At 36.3% G+C, this 16,854-nt stretch overlaps 3 protein-coding genes across 5 annotated transcripts in view; 1 reads left to right on the plus strand and 2 right to left on the minus strand.

Annotated features, from left to right (window-relative positions):
- The window catches only part of LOC117565223 (chondroitin sulfate glucuronyltransferase), a 30,819-nt gene extending 22,433 nt beyond the window's left edge, over positions 1-8,386 (plus strand). Inside the window, exons 3-6 of the mRNA XM_034244269.2 lie at positions 660-815; positions 2,539-3,144; positions 4,910-5,405; positions 6,735-8,386. Of these exons, the coding sequence (XP_034100160.1) occupies positions 660-815; positions 2,539-3,144; positions 4,910-5,405; positions 6,735-7,063 (1,587 nt within the window). The 3' untranslated portion in view covers positions 7,064-8,386. The remainder of the gene's footprint in view (positions 1-659; positions 816-2,538; positions 3,145-4,909; positions 5,406-6,734) is intronic.
- Positions 8,387-8,620: 234 nt separating this feature from the next.
- On the minus strand, positions 8,621-10,358 carry LOC117565477 (probable alpha-aspartyl dipeptidase). The gene is made up of 3 exons (XM_034244625.2): positions 10,109-10,358; positions 9,486-10,046; positions 8,621-8,762 (listed from the first exon to the last, which is right to left on the minus strand). The coding sequence occupies exons 1-3, from the start codon at positions 10,207-10,209 to the stop codon at positions 8,702-8,704; spliced, it is 723 nt and encodes a 240-aa protein (XP_034100516.1). The 5' UTR covers positions 10,210-10,358; the 3' UTR covers positions 8,621-8,701.
- Positions 10,359-10,674: 316 nt separating this feature from the next.
- Positions 10,675-16,817, minus strand: LOC117565312 (dual specificity mitogen-activated protein kinase kinase 6). Of its 3 annotated transcripts, none has more exons than XR_004571872.2 (6): positions 16,127-16,812; positions 14,621-15,011; positions 14,427-14,559; positions 12,231-12,433; positions 11,852-12,174; positions 10,675-11,240 (listed from the first exon to the last, which is right to left on the minus strand). XR_004571872.2 is itself a non-coding variant. In XM_034244389.2 (6 exons), the coding sequence occupies exons 2-6, from the start codon at positions 16,183-16,185 to the stop codon at positions 11,956-11,958; spliced, it is 1,005 nt and encodes a 334-aa protein (XP_034100280.1). In that variant the 5' UTR covers positions 16,186-16,599; positions 16,661-16,817; the 3' UTR covers positions 10,675-11,955. The 3 variants fall into 3 exon arrangements, 2 of the variants coding, with proteins under 2 accessions (XP_034100280.1, XP_034100362.1); XM_034244389.2 differs by having other exon boundaries at positions 10,675-12,174; positions 16,127-16,599; positions 16,661-16,817; XM_034244471.2 differs by having other exon boundaries at positions 10,675-12,174.
- Positions 16,818-16,854: the final 37 nt, after the last annotated feature.

Genomic DNA, 16,854 nt, shown 5'->3' on the forward strand with positions numbered 1-16,854 from the left:
TATCACATAAATGAGGGGAGGGTGTTTATTAGTCGAGCTTAGTTCTAGTTCTAAGGCATCTTCAAAAGTGCCGTTACTTGTGCTTCCTCTTACACAATTTGAGCTTTTGAATTGATTAATGAGCGCCGGCAAATTAACTGCTTGAATTTTCTGCGAAAGACACTTTTGCCAAGTGCAATGGGAATGTGGAACGGGAATGGGAATGGGAATTGGAACGGGAAGACTCACGATGTGACTTTGATGTGGGGAGTCGCAGTTGCAAAGTATAATGTGATGGTATAGCATGGAGTGTATTGACTCCTCGCGTTTAGCATGGAAATGTTAATTTAATTATGCGCCCTCCAAATGGGGAATATCATTGGAAATGGACGGGGGAGAGAATGCGAATGGGATTAGCACTGGGAAATGGAAATGGGAATGTCAATGGGAACTGGAAGTTGTTGGGCGACTTTGTTTATTTTTTAATGGGCTCGTCTCGTCTCGTCTTGTCGTCATAAAGGAACTTTATTGTTTTCTTGTTGCGATCTGTAGCACACATGTTGCTTAGTAGTTGCCTTAGTTCCTTAAGTGTGTCGTCATTTTATGCAACATTTCATATTTTGATATGGCGCCAACTGCAAATTTTATTGAATGCATCTTTTCTTTTTTTCTTTTTGCAGGGTATGCGACAATACAGCTACGCTTTAAACACCAAGACGCGTCAGTATAAGGATCTCAGTCTGCTGGCCAAGGAGCCGGCATTCCTTAATGCAACCACCGTGTATCCGGTGCAGACGCCCGAGGACTTTTATCGCCTGCACGCTTATTATTCCAAGGTGAGTGCCATTAACAGATGTCAGATGTTAACGCAACGCTGTAAGCGATGTGCGCATGCTGTTAAGCCTGCAGCAGCAGCTACAGCGAATGTTAAAGCATTTACAGCGAACTGACGTTAACAGACGCCTGCTAACAGTGCGCTGTAAAGCGTAACAGAAATAGAAACTGTTGTTGAATTTGAATGGCAAGCAGTAAAAGTGAGAGAGAGAAGGAGAGATCAATAAGCTTTTGCACAGAGATAACTCATTAAAATTTTAATTTTATTTAAACTTATTAAGGAGTGAATGCTTTCGAAACTTTCATTTCTTGTCGTTTTATTTAACTTTGTATTACTTGCTAAATAAGAGCAGCAAACCAGGGTTACATCATTGAATACTTGGCAGCAGTAGCGTAACGGCTTTTTAACTGCATAGCAGTCAGCTTTTTGTAGGAGTAAATTCTCTTACAAATTATGCATAGCAGCAGTGTTGTCAGGTTCTGAGCACCCGTATAAGCTAGATTTTTGAAAAAAAAAACAAGCTAGAATAAGCCAAATTAAAAAAAAAAATAATGCAGAAAAATAACCTACACCCAAATGAGAGAAAACATTAAACCTTATTATGTTTTTATGTGGGTTGCAAAAAGCTTTGGGAGCTATATTATGATTAGGTCTTTAAATTTCCATTGCGACAGTTTCCAAAAGAAAAAAATACCAATTCAAAGAGTATGGATTTATAATAGTTTTCTGTATGATTGAACAAAAATCTTATTAAATGTCTTATTACTGCCTATTGCTAACATATGTTCTTCGATGCTGCGAAAAATTTGTTTATACATACATACATATGTACATATGTATATCTCTTTTGGCATTTTAACAAACGCTTTATTTAATTTCACAACTCCAAACGATTAGTGGTAACACTTCATAAGATCGTTTTTTGATGTCACTATTAATTAGAAATAAATTCACGATCATACCAAATGCCCATAACCATCGGCAAAAAAAGAACAAGCATGCATATTTTTCTTACAGAACAAACCGTTTATGTCGCAAATACATTTAAAACTAGAATATGTTAGATGAATTTTAAAATAAGCTATATTTCAAGCTATAAGCTAGATGCATATTTTACAAGCTTTTCCATTTTCAAATATGCTAAAACTAGCTTATAATAAGCTAAACTGGCAACACTGCATAGCAGTCACATTTTTTGTTTGTATTGGTGAATCCCCTTTTTTTTTGTTGCTTTTATTTAAGATGTGAGCATAGGCTGCTTTAGTTCATTACTTGATGCATTACAAATTTTATTTTATTTCGGCTCTTTATTATTGCGACAGTATTGTAACGGCGTTTTTTTTTTAATAAATCATAGCAGTCAGCTTTTTGTGATCTTTTGAAGGCTTCAAATTCAGAATATAAGTGGGAGAATTTTTTATTTGCAAAATTTCTTACAAATATTCACTTTTTATTTCACCCTCATTATTTTAGTAGATTTTCTTGGGAAATTAATTTTATTTCTGCATTATTTTCGTATATTTGTTTTGGTAATAAATTATATTACTGTCAAAGTTGCCATAATTTTTTTTTTAAATTAATTTTTGTTTTTAGTGTTTTAGTTAATTACGAAAATCTGGTATTTGAAAACCGTTTTTTATGGGTTGCGCACACACACACTAATTAGATTTTTATACTATACTATACATTTGGAAAATTCTCTCTTTACGATTTACGATTTACAGCACCATCTGGAGCTGGTGCAACAGCGTGGCTATGAGCTGGAACAGAAATCGTATCGCATTGCGAATGGCAGCATATCGAACAAGATACTCGAGATACGCTGGCCGCTGGGCGTGCCACCGCCAAGTGCACCGGAGACGCGACACGATATGCTGACGTGGCAACTCTTGAATGGGACACACAGTTTTCTGCCCAATGCGAATGCAAATGCGGATCATGCTGTCTCCCCCCTCAGTCGGATCGATGCCCTCGACTTTGAGAAAGTGCTGGAGATAGCGCTGCAATATGCGACACAAAAGCATCCCAAGCTCCACTATCACAGTCTGCACAGTGCGTACCGAAAGTTTGATGCCACACGTGGCATGGACTATCAGTTGCATTTGAATCTGTATGAGGGCCCAACACCCAAGCGATTGCAGCTGAAGAGCTTTGAGGTCGTCAAGCCGCTGGGACGTGTCGAGGTTGTCCCATCGCCCTATGTCACCGAGAGCACAAGGATTGCCCTGTTGGTGCCATCGTTTGAGCATCAGGTGCCCGATGCCCTCGACTTTGTGGCGCAATATGAACGCATTTGCATGCACAACCAGAGCAACACCTTTCTCTTGCTGGTGAGTACAACATTCTAGTGTTGTGTAAATACTGCTCTATTAGGTGAACATGTTCACTTGTTCTTTTTTTTTTCAAAAGAATCAACTCACTCATATTGCTCAGTTGCTCATTGCTCAGATGTTCAGTTGCTCACTGTTTCAGTTCAGCTCAACGACTTTTCAAAAATAGATTATGTTACATATTTAATTTTCAAGCTTACCGATATTTCTACATTTTAATTTGTGGCAACACTTTTGCTCCCCTTCATTGAGCATTTAAAAATAGTTGAATAAAATCCATCATGGATAATTGAATTGAGCAAGTGAACAAGTGAACAAAAATGAGCAAGTGAACAATAAAGAACAAAAAGGAAGGAACATATTCGCTCGCTCAGTTGAGTGAATAACTCTTTTTTTTTGTTCACTCACTCATGAGCAAACCAACACTACAACATTCTCATTTCCATTCGTCTCGACTAAATTTGATGGTCTTACTTAGCTGAACTCATCCAGAGCTTTGCATTTAACATATTTTAGCATTTCATCGCAAGGTTGTTTGTACATTAATTAAACTAATAAGAAAGCTACAGTCGAGTACTCGAGATACACGCTACCCAATTTCATTGAAAGCAAAACAGTGCGATATTAATTGTAAAATATACCAAATATATAGTATACTGAATGCTATCTCTGGTATATTGGTATGCTGACAATCGAGTATATTTTGAATTATAGTATATTTCGAGTATATATTTAAAATGTCCTTCGGTATGTTTTGGTATTTTTATAGTATTATTCGGTATATTTTAAGAATAATACCACACTGTTTTGGATTTTATTGAAAATAGGTAATGGGAATCTCACTGTCGAACTCACTAAACTGTGGCTTTATTTTTCTGTTTGTCTGTCAAAAAATAAAAGTTATTTGAGCTAGAAGTACCAAATATTTAGTGGAGCTCTTATCAGTCTTGCAGTTATAGTATTTTATCACAAGGCTGGTTCAGTTTTAAACACATGCTCATAAAAGCGTTTTCAACGTATTATTTTTAAATTGTTCTATCCGTCTATCTTAAAAAGCTTTTAAAACTAACTAACTTTCAATAATTTTAGAATTCAGAATGCAAGTGTAATTTATAAAGATCGTTTCCATCGTTTTTGGGGTGCTTTGGTCACTTGGTACTATATTATTATTTCCCTTCTGTGATTTTCGCTGCTTTGGTCACATCTTATTTTACATTCTATTGTTATTTTCGCTTCTTTGGTCACACTTTTTTATAATTTCTCTTCTATTGTTATTTGTACTACTTCGGTCACACTTTATTATATTCCCTTCTGTTGGTCACACTTTATTATTATTTCCCATTCTGTGATTTTCGCTGCTTTGGTCACATCTTATTTTACATTATATTGTTATTGTCGCTTCTTTGTTCACACTTTTTTATTATTCTTTTTTATTGTTATTTGTACTGCTTTGGACACACTTTATTATAATTTCCCTTCACTTGTTATTTGTACTACTTTGGTCACACTTTATTATTATTTTCCTTCTGTTGGTCACACTTTATTATTATTTCCCGTCTGTGATTTTCGTTGCTTTGGTCACATCTTATTTTACATTCTATTGTTATTTTCGCTTTTTTGGTCACACTTTATTATAATTTCTCTTCTATTGTTATTTATACTACTTTGGTCACACTTTATTATTATATTCCCTTCTGTTGGTCACACTTTAATATTATTTCCCTTCTATTGCTATTCATTGTTATATTATGTTGGTCGCTTCCAGATCTTTCTTTATCGCCTCGACTCGCCCAGCAAAGGCGACGATGATCCCTTCAAGGCGCTGAAGAAGCTCGCACTGGAATTGTCATCCAAATACAAGACAGATGGCTCTCGCATTGCCTGGGTCTCCATCCGCCTGCCCGCTGATCTAAGCGCTCCCGTTGCCGCCGACGATTGGCTGCTCCACGCCTCCATGTATGGACCGAGGCAGCTGTTGAGCTTGGCTGTTGCCGATCTGGCACTGCCCAAGCTCGGTCTCGAGTCGCTGGTGCTACTCGCGACGCCGAGCATGAGTTTTCGCACCGATTTCCTCAATCGAGTGCGCATCAACACAATACAGGGCTTTCAGGTGTATGCCCCGATCGGCTTTCAGCTCTATCCCTGCAATTGGGCGCACTTCTGCAAGGAGTGCGACAACTGCGACATTAGCCAGAGCAGCGGCTACTTTGATCGCCACAATCACGATGTCATCGCCTTCTACAGTCGCGACTATGTGCAGGGTGAGTTGACCTACAATTAATGTGGCACAAGTTCATATTTGTTCAGTCAGTCTGTCCGTCTGTCTGTCCACATGCCATATTCATTATATCTCAGAGACTACATGAGCTAGAGACACAAAATTTACCCAAAGTACTACTGAAGATTGTAAAAGTTAATTATATAATTCAGCCACGCCTACAAGTAACAAGTAACTTAACAGTCGAGCATACTCAGCTCGCACTTTTGCAGCATTTTCGATAGATAAATTGAAGTTTTATCAACTACAAATTCTTAACAAGTAACGCAATAGTCGAGGGGATATACAAAAGTTTGTCTGTTTATATACTTCAACAAGTAACTCAAAGTTGAGTAGACTCAACTCCTACTCTTGCTAAATATTTGAACTGTGATGAATGCAGTTTTATGAGCTTCAATTAAGATGGAGCTTTGTTCACATGCAGTTATATATACTTTAACAAGTAACTCAAAGTTGAGCAAACTCAGTTTTATGAGCTGAAATTAAGGTAGAGCCTTATTCATATCCAGTTTCAGTTTGGGACATATTAGATAGAGATTGAAGTTTTATCAGTTCCATATGCTTAACAAGTCGAGGGGATATATAAATGATTGACTTTATACTTTGACAAGTAACTCAAAGTCGAGCAGACTTAGATTCGACTCAGATTGGTTGCAGTTTTATGAGCTTCAATTTAGATTGGGCTTTGTTCACTTAGAGTTTAAAAAGTAACTAAGAATCAAGCAGACTTAGCTCAGATTTTTGTCAGTTTCAAATGCCTAACAAGTAACTCAACAGTCGAGCAGACTCAGTCTTCAACTTTCTTACACTTCAACTTTATTTACATTAAGAATCAAGCAGACTTAGCTCAGATTTTTGTCAGTTTCAAATGCCTAATAAGTAACTCAACAGTCGAGCAGACTTAGTTTTAAACTTTCTTACACTGCAACTTTATTCACATTAAGAATCAAGCAGACTTAGCTCAGATTTTTGCCAGTTTCAAATCCCTAACAAGTAACTCAAAGTCGAGCAGACTCAGATTCGACTTTTGCTAAATAGTAAACAATTGGTTGCAGTTTTATGAGCTTCAATTTAGATTGGGCTTTGTTCACTTAGAGTTTAAAAAGTAACTAAGAATCAAGCAGTCTTAGCTCAGATTTTTGACAGTTTCAAATCCCTAACAAGTAACTCAACAGTCGAGCAGACTCAGTCTTAAACTTTCTTACACTTCAACTTTATTCACATTAACTTTATTCACATTTCAAATCCCTAACAAGTAACTCAACAGTCGAGCAGACTCAGTCTTAATGTTCTCCTCTTCTTTCGTCGACAGCACGCAAACTGATGGCGCCGCTGGGTCTGCCCATCATGCACACAGATCTGGACATTGAGCAGCTGCTGCAGTCGCCGCAGCGTCCGGCCGGAGTGGAGAGTATACTCGACATGTTTGTGGCCGCCCAGCACACAGTGCACATACTGCGAGCCGTGGAGCCACATCTGCGCTTCGGTCTCGATGTGCGACAGCATTTGGCACGAGGCGGCGAGCTGCCGATGCCGCTGCCCAGTCGATGTGGGCGGGAGCAGTGCATCCATTTGGCGTCGCGCAAACAGATTGGCGATGCCATCATACGCTACGAGGACAAAAGTATTTTGCAAAAATAATTAGTAGACAGAAGAGAGAAATGAGAAAACAACTGTTATACACAAAACCAATATCATTCAGTTCCTTTATAAACTTATATTTCCAAGTGTATGTGTGTGAGTGTGTTAGGAGATTGTAAGTGTGTGAGTGTGTTAGGAGATTGTATGTGTGTGTGTTAAGTTCTAGGCAATTTTTGTGGGTGACCTGTAAGCTGTAAAGAAAAGAGCGTGAGTTTAGACAGTAAGCGACCCTTTTATAGACTATTTCAATTTCAATATAGTAATAATTTATTTTACAAATATTATTATATAATAGTATTTTAATGTATTTTATTTGATTAGTTCTTTTTTACATCAAATATTGATAACGACTCTCAAATTCACGCTCTTCCTTTGGGCTACAGGGTATCTCGCAGTCGTTTCGATGCGTGTGCATGCCTTTGCTTTAAAGTGAAACTTTTAATGCTCAAAATGGTAGACAAGAATTGTTATATTTTTAGGACAGAGGAGGAGGAGGGAAGATGAGGAGGCGGAAGCGGAGGAGAACGTGTAGCTGCCAAACAAAATGCTTGCTTAAGTTTAATCGTAATCGCATAAATTATATTTGTACTAAATGTTGAACGTAAGCTATTTGAAATGGGGGAAGCGGGTGGGGTGTATAACAGTTGTAGAACAGTAGCACAGTAGCACAGTCATATTAAGCACATGTACACAACAACGCCATTAGCCAATATTCAGGGGCCAACAATCAATCAATCAATCTATCGATGTATCGTCACTCTCAACCAATTTAGCAAATGTAAATAATTTATTTATGTTATAATTGTAATTGTAACTTGCCAGGGCACAGCAAGAATTCCTATTAATATAACATAGTATACAATACACATACATACCTACATATGTATATAGCTAAGTGTTATACTATATGTATGTTATACATTTATCGTTTAAGTCATACAAAAGTGGCTGTAATGTAACTGCAACGTCGAATGTCGAATGCCACCTTAGCCAAACACAATCAACAAAAGTGGGCCAGAAATCTTGCCTCTCCCAGCTACCCAGCTACAGCACGCAACTGTTATACGCGCTGCTCTTTATCAATTAAATGTTATCGCTATCGCTACCCATTCAATTGAGGTAATTGTAAATCAAGCTTATCTGTCTGTTTATGGAAACTGTTATACGCCCACTATCAGACTAATTTGCCAACTGTTATACGAAAACGCACTTCAGCCTTAGACATCGAATAAGTTAGTTGCCTGCCAGTTTCCTTTTTGCAAATCTGATCTATTCTATCTATAAACTACAATTATTTTGCATACACATTTTTTATTGTATATTTATTATTATTATTATTACTATAATTATTATGATAATACATTACATTTGTTATAGCAATTGTATATACACATTTAGTTTTTTTTTTTTATATACATATATTATTTGACAATTTCATAGTCTTAATGTGCCTTTATCCTATATATACGATGTACATAAGTTCATAAGATCGATCCAGACCACGCTGACTATAATTGTTATTACAGAATATATACATATACATATATATATAGTATGTGCAACAAATGTTTACTATTATCATTATTATTATTTTTTGCGCAAATAAATGTATGTAAATGTTTTCTAAGATCGTCGCGTTTAGGATTTAAGCAAAAAGCTGAGATCCGCCTCAGGTTCGTACTCCACAGTGGTGCCATCGCTGCAGAAGAAGATACAAATATAACAGTATGGAATTTGGAGAATTTGGGAATTTTAGATTCAGGTATCATGCATGTATAACAGTGTGGATTATGGTTTCAAGTATAGACAGTATAGCACTATGAATATTAACCGTAGATCTTATATCACTGTTTGGAATTTGGGTTAGTTATGGATTCAAGTATAACAATATAACAGTATGAATTTTGGATAAATCATGTTTGAACAGTTTGAATTATGCATTCAAGTATAGAAGTATAACAGTATGGATAGTAATCGTAGATCTCATATCACAAAAGAAGAGATAAGCACAGAATTTTGCAAGTAAGTAAATGGTTGATTATCTTAATCGAGGGGGATATAGAAATGTTTGTCTGTCTAAGAACTAAAGTTTATAATACGAAAATTTCTTTAGGTATATTAGAAATAGATATTAATTATATTTCTTTTAAATCCGGATCAACGTATAAAAATCTAGAAAGTTGTTCTACAATCAATTTTAAATATTAAAAATCAAATGAAGGATAATTTAGTACAGTAAAAGTTAATTTTTGTTAGATATTAAAATTTCTTTTAAATCCGGATATACGTATAAAAATCTAGAAAGTAATTCTACAATCAATTCTAGATATTAAAAATCAAATGAAGGATCATTTAGTACAGTAAAAGTTAGTTTTTGTTCGTCTGTCTGTCCGCATACAATCTTATATAGAATCCAACTTACGCTTTAAAGAGCTTCGCATTGCGGCAGCCCAACAACTTGGCCTGATCGCCCTGGACACTGAGACTGGTGCCCTCCCTTAGTCCCAGCACCGGTCGCTTGTGATAGGCGACAAATTCGGAAAGACGCTCGTCCCTGGTCTCACCCTTGTGCTGACTATTCAATTCCGGGTCCAGATAGTGCGGATTGATGTTGAACGGCACCAGGCCGAGGGCCTCAAAGGTGGGCGGCTGGGCGACGGGCATGTCGTTGGTGGTGTGTATGGAACGGGTGGCCACATTGGTGCCGGCACTGCTGCCCACATAGGTGAGACCGCGCTCGAGGACGAGCTGACGGATGAGATCGACCAGCTGGAGTTCGTAGAGTTTGCTGAGCAACACAAATGTGTTGCCGCCGCCCACAAAGATGGCTTGGGCTTCAGTCAATGCCAAACTGTGATTGGGCTTAGTGTGCAGCCCTTCGACGTTGTAGCCCCAGGGCTGCAGTGCATCGCGCACTAGCTGCGTGTACTTGTCGTGATCGGGCAAAGCGTACGGCACAAAGAGCACAGTCTTTACATTTTTACTATAAATGCAGTGTTATCAAATGAAAATAATATATTCAGAGTTTATTTTATTTTCACCTACGCACGAAATAACTCCTCCAGTTGGCCACGGGCGTGCTCCAAATAATTGCTGCCGTGCAGCCGCGATGAAGATAGCAATAATAAACTGCGTGCAGCGCACATAATTTTTCTGTTCTTTTCACTTTCGCAGCCAGTTGACGATTGTATGTGGTACTCGCTGCTTATCGTTAACGTCGTGATAAAGCCTTGTTTTATGAGTGCAGCGCAGCTGCTTATTTGTGCCAGATAAACAGGGGGGAAGAGATTAGAGATTATCAACAGCCGGTCAATTTAACGATAATTGCAAAATATCGGCTGTGCTTGCATGTCGATAGTTTTTCGCTTGCAATTGCAAATATCGATATGGCAAACAGTACTTGCAGTGTCGATACTGTATCGCCTGCAATTGCAAATATCGATATGGCAACAGTACTTGCAGTGTCGATACTGTATCGCCTGCAACTGCAAATATCGATATGGCAACAGTACTTGCAGTGTCGATACTGTATCGCCTGCAATTGCAAATATCGATATCGCAGCAATGTTGTTTCCCATATTTTCAAAGAAAAAATATAACGAATTTTCAAGTTTGCGTAACATCATTCTCTCCTCTTATTTTTTTTTTTTGCAATTTATTCTGTTCAATCATATTGCTTAACACATAATTAAATGACATATTATGTTTGTATAGTATATGTAATTGACAACCGTGTCTCAATTCCACGTGCCCACAAACATTTTGCTGGACATATTGTTGCATTTTTTTTTTGTTATATCTTCACATTGTTTGTTTTGATTTTAGTTTCATGCTGTGTTTTTGTACATATTGTACTAAGTAATGCATATAGGTATGTATGTATGTATGTATGCTTGCATGCATGTTTTATGTGTATATTATTAATAAAGCATTTCATTTCATTTGTTTTCTTTTTCATTTTCTTTTCTTGTATTTGTTTTGAATATAATAATCGAATTGAATTCGCGGGGGGAAACCCAATGCACACAATTTGCTGTTTCTTCATCAGTTTTACATTTTCATCATCATCATTATAAACTATTAATATACTTAAGTTCTTAGTTTTCCATCCGCTTCGCTTTGCTTTGCTTCATATTACAGTGAGTTGTGGTTTTCTTTCATCTTTCATCTCTCGTTTCTTGTTTGTGTTTAAGGTATAAGTTAATTAAGAAAAACAAAAAAAAAAAAAAAACAAAATAAATCAATAAAATATTACACAATTGTTGTATGCGCGTTTTTAAGGTTTTAAACATTAATTAACTATTTTGTTAAACAATTTACATTTTCTTTTTTTTTTTTTTGCTTGGCTATTTTGGGGATGGTGGAGACTTTAATTTCGATGCTCACGATTCTCATTATCAGCAAACTAACTTTGCTTCATTTCAATTTCATTTCAAGCGTGCTACAGTTTGACAGGCACAGTTTGGTATTCATTTGTTTTTTCTTTTTCCTTTGAGCGCTGCCATGGGCGAAAATTGTTGGTTGTATGTTTGTTTGTTTTTTTTTTACGGCACGTAATTAAAGTATTTAGTATATATAGAGTATGCTGTATATCGTTGTATGTGTTTCAATTGCATTTCTTAATTCCTAAGCTAGCGATTGATTCGTTCATACTTGCGAGATACATTTCTACACATACAGCTACAGTTACTGACACACACACACACACACTCACACTGACACAGACAGAGACAGAGACAGACAGACAAGACATACAACAAATGCATGTAGAAGACGGCGGCAATTTACATTTTTTTCTTTTTCCTTTTTGTTTTGTTTCGTTTGTTTTGGGTGGGGGGCGATATACATAATTCACAACCACCCCACCATCCACCCACCATCCAGGACTAGGTCTACTGCGGTGACTGCTCATCTGGCAGATCCAATATCCTGGCGACAAACTCCGAGATGTCCGTGTTGCGCTGTAAATGCTCGACGATAAAGCTGTGCTGCAGCAACTGCTCGTAGTTGGGTCGCGCCGTATACTCCTTTTGCAAGCATGTGGCGATAAAGCTCTCGAACTCTGGTGAAAACGAACCAGCTGTCAAACGTGGTGGATCATCCTCAACAACCTAAATGAGAACACATTGAATGATTGATCGATTTCCTTTTAAACTTTCTCTCTCACCTGACGCAACTGTTCGAAGGGCGTTCGCCATTTGTTGTAAGGATACTGACCGGTCGCCATTTCAATCATACTAATGCCCAGCGACCACACATCGGAGCGTATATCGTACTGTGCTGGATTTCCTTGCGGATCGATGCGTTCCGGTGCCATATACGGCTTGCAGCCGGCATCTATGGTCTTGGCCACCGAATCGACGAGGTAACCTGCATGAAAATAACAAAAATCGTTTCATTTTGCTTATTTGTTTCATTCCCATCTGTTCCTAACCTCACAAAGGGGTCAAAGATTTGCTTTAACATGAATTTCTTAGTTTATTTCTTGTTGTTTTTTTTTATCATCTGCTTAGAAAGCTACAATATTGTTTTATATTTAGTATTATTCATTGTTTAACTTTCAATTTTGTTAGCTTGTTTCATTTCCATCTGTTCCTAACCTTACAAAGATGTTAAAGATACGTAAATAAAAAAATCGTTTTATTTTGCTTATTTGTTTCATTCCCATCTGTTCCTAACCTCACAAAGAGGTCAAAGATTTGCTTTCACATGAATTTCTTAGTTTATTTCTTGTTGTTTGTTTTTTTATCATCTGCTTAGAAAGCTACAATATTGTTTTATATTTAGTATTATTCATTGTTTAACTTTCAATTTTGTCAGCTTGTTTCATTTCCATCTGTTCCTAACCTTACAAAGATGTTAAAGATACGTAAATAAAAAAATCGTTTTATTTTGCTTATTTGTTTCATTCCCATCTGTTCCTAACCTCACAAAGAGGTCAAAGATTTGCTTTAACATGAATTTCTTAGTTTATTTCTTGTTGTTTTTTTATCATCTGCTTAGAAAGCTTTTATATTTAGAATTATTCATTGTTTAACTTTCAATTTTCTTTATTTGTTTCATTCCCATCTGTTCCTAACCTTACAAAGACATTAAAGATACGTAAATAAAAAAATCGTTTCATTTTGCTTATTTGTTTCATTCCCATCTGTTCCTAACCTCACAAAGGGCTCAAAGATTTGCTTTAACGTGAATTTCTTGTTGTTTTTTATCATTATTCATTGTTTTAATTTTAATATTATTCATTGTTTAACTTTCTTTATTTGTTTCATTCCCATCTGTTCCTAACCTCATAAAGGCGTCAAAGATTTGCTTTCACATGAATTTCTTAGTTTATTTCTTGTTGTTTTTTTTTATCATCTGCTGAGAAAGTTACAATATTGTTTTAATTTAAGTATTATTCAATGTTTAACTTTTAATTCTCTTTATTTGTTTCATTTCCATCTGTTCCTAACCTCACAAAGGGGTCAAAGATTTTCTTTAACATGAATTTCTTAGTTTATTTCTTATTGTTTTTTTTATCATCTGCTTAGAAAGCTTCAATTATGTTTTAATTTAAGTATTATTCATTGTTTAACTTTTAATTTTGTTAGCTTGTTTCATTTTCATCTGTTCCTAACCTTACAAAGACGTTAAAGATACGTTTATGCATCAAATCCTTAGTTTCTTTGTTGTTTGTGTTTTATCATCTGCTTAGAAAGCTACAATATTGTTTTAATTTTAATATTATTCATTGTTTAACTTTCAATTTTATTTATTTGTTTCATTCCCATCTGTGCCTAACCTCACAAAGGGGTCAAAGATTTGCTTTCACATGAATTTCTTAGTTTATTTTTAGTTGTTTTTTTTATCATCTGCTGAGAAAGCTACAATATTGTTTTAATTTTAATATTATTCAATGTTTAACTTTTAATTCTCTTTATTTGTTTCATTTCCATCTGTTCCTAACCTCACAAAGGGGTCAAAGATTTGCTTTAACATGAATTTCTTAGTTTATTTCTTATTGTTTTTTTATCATCTGCTTAGAAAGCTTCAATTATGTTTTAATTTAAGTATTATTCATTGTTTAACTTTAAATTTTGTTAGCTTGTTTCATTTTCATCTGTTCCTAACCTTACAAAGACGTTAAAAATTGGTTTTTGCAGCAATTTCTTAGTTTCTTTCTTGTATTCTGCTTAAAAAGCTAACCTATTGGTTTGATTTTAGTGTTGTTTTATTGTTCATTTACTTTATTTTAAATTGGATTATTTTGATCTGCTATTAATGCAACCTAGGTTTGCTTGAGCGAACTTGAAATGGAAGATAATAAATAAAAGATGCCTGATACTTGGAATTCAACGCTTAAGTTTAGATTACCGCTCACCTGAGATGCCAAAGTCACAAATCTTGACCTGGCCACTGCGATTTATCAATATATTGGAGGGCTTTACATCACGATGAATCACCCGCAGCTGGGCATGCAGATAATGCAAAGCGCTGACCACGCTCATCGCAATCTACATAGAATTGGAATTGCATAGTTATTATATTGAAAATCCAAAATGCTTTGGGACTAACCTTGCCGAGCACCGTCTCCTCCATGGTTTGCTTATTTTTGAACACTTTGGGATAGAATTTGTCCAGACTGGTGTTCATCACCTCCATGCAGATCCAGACATCGCCCTCGCGATACATGGCGCCATAGAAATGCACCGTATAGGGGCAATCGCTGGACCGCATCGATATGTCCAGATCCATGATGAGTCGCTGCTGTTCCCGATAATTCACGGTCATCGGTATGCGTTTAACGGCAAGAACTGTCCCGGTTTGCCGGTGTCGCATCTTCTCCACGATGCCATAGGCGCCGCGTCCCAAATCGCAAATCTTCTCCAAACTGTCGGCATCGATGTCAAATGTTTGCTCCCCAATCTGTATGGTTGCCCTCGAGTCTAGATTACGTGGTGGCACACTAAAAAAAAAAGAGAATAAAAAACAATTTTATTTTTTTGTGATTAATTTAAAAGTTCAAAATAAAATTGTAATGAAGCTTTTAAACTAAAATTAAAGTTCTACAACTATCTCGCAATTTAGCTTGTCTTCAATTAAAAAAAAATAAAACAGTTTTTGAAAAGATAATTTAAAAATTGTACAAAAATAAGTTACTCTTAAAATTCAAAGAACAAAATTAAATCTGCAACACATCCTAAAATAAAATAATATGAACTTTCGCTTCATAATAAATAAGTATTTTTTTTTTTTGGTTTTACGAGTTAAGGAATCAAAACTTAAACTTAACGCCCAAATTGGAATTTTATAATTACATATTTCATTATTTGTGTATTTGAATTAAAATTAATTTGGGATACATTTTTATGAAATTAAAAATAAGATAAATTTTTAATTTCAGAAAAATTGTACGTAAAAATACTTTTCAATTTAAAAAATCCAGTAAAAAAAATTTTAGGTAATAAAAAAAATGAAAGAAAAATAAACAGTTAATTTACAGTACAACTCATTAAACCACAAATAGTGAAATACAAATTTGTTATTTAAAGAGCTGCTACCTTATTAAACATAAAACCAAAAGAAAAAAAAAAAACATAATCGTTACAGTTGCTAGACACTTGTTACACTCTTTCTTTCTCTGTTCTTAAATAGACAAATGACTGTGGTGCGAGCGAGACAACAAGCACACATTTACTTCTTTGATTTCTATGAAACTTGATACAGCTCTCGATGATGATGTTGATGATGAAGATGGTGATGATAATAATGATGCTGACACAAACTTGATTATCAATCAAAACGCAATGAAGCGCATCAAATTCAATCAAATCAAATCGAACAGCTCGCAACTGTTTATCAGTGGAGTGAGATAACTGATAACGCTCGCTGCTTTAGGGGTTAACTCAATGTTCGCATAAACAGGGCAAATTAACAGTGTGTGTGTGTGCGGTGTGTGAAAATAGTCGCACGCTATTGCTGCTCTGCTCTGGCGCAGGCAAAACAAGTGTCATAGTGTCATAACCCTGCAAAAAAAAAAAGGCAAAAAGAACAAAACACCAACAAAAATGCAGCACTTACAGCACCGTTTCCGGAGTCCGATTAAGGGGGGCTAAGGGCGGAGGGCGACGTCGTGACATTGTTTCGCTGCTCTGTTTGTGTGTGTATTTGTGTAGGAGCTATGCGTGTGTGTGTGTGTCTGTGCGTGTTTGGCGGCTTTGCACTTGCACTTTTTTTTTTTTGCTTTTTTTGTGTTATTCTTTTTCGCTCCTCACGCGTGTTTCGTTCGCTGCACGTTGTGTGCTAACTTTTTGCTAACCGAAATGATTCGCTCCACTTTTGGTTATTTTTTTATACTATATTTTTTTTTACTGCTGCTGTGTGGGTTTTTTTTTTTTTGAGTCGGCGTCGGCGAGGCAAAAACAACACGACGACGACGTCGACGGCGGCTGCTTTTTGTGCTTCTCTGCTATTTTTACCACATTTGGTCAAAGCGTGTCGTGTTGTTGCAAATAAATATTTGCCTGCGTTCAGCTGCTGCGCGCAAAGAATTACTAAAAAAAAAAAAACAACGCCGTCAAAAATGCCGCGTTCCCTCTTTATGGCTAAACTGACCGTTTTGTCGCCGCTTTTTTTTATTGCTGTTCTTTCCTTCTGCCTTTGACGTTTTCTTCTTTTTTCTTTGCGTTTGCTGCTTCTTCTTTACCCCTACACACACTTCGCGACGCACTCACGACTCGTCCGTCGTCCTCGTCGAAAAACAATCCACAGTAATTCGCAAACAGTGTTGCCAACTCGGCCTTTTCCGC

This window comes from Drosophila albomicans, chromosome X (assembly GCF_009650485.2).
Source record: "Drosophila albomicans strain 15112-1751.03 chromosome X, ASM965048v2, whole genome shotgun sequence".
Classification (NCBI taxonomy): Eukaryota; Metazoa; Arthropoda; class Insecta; order Diptera; family Drosophilidae; genus Drosophila; species Drosophila albomicans.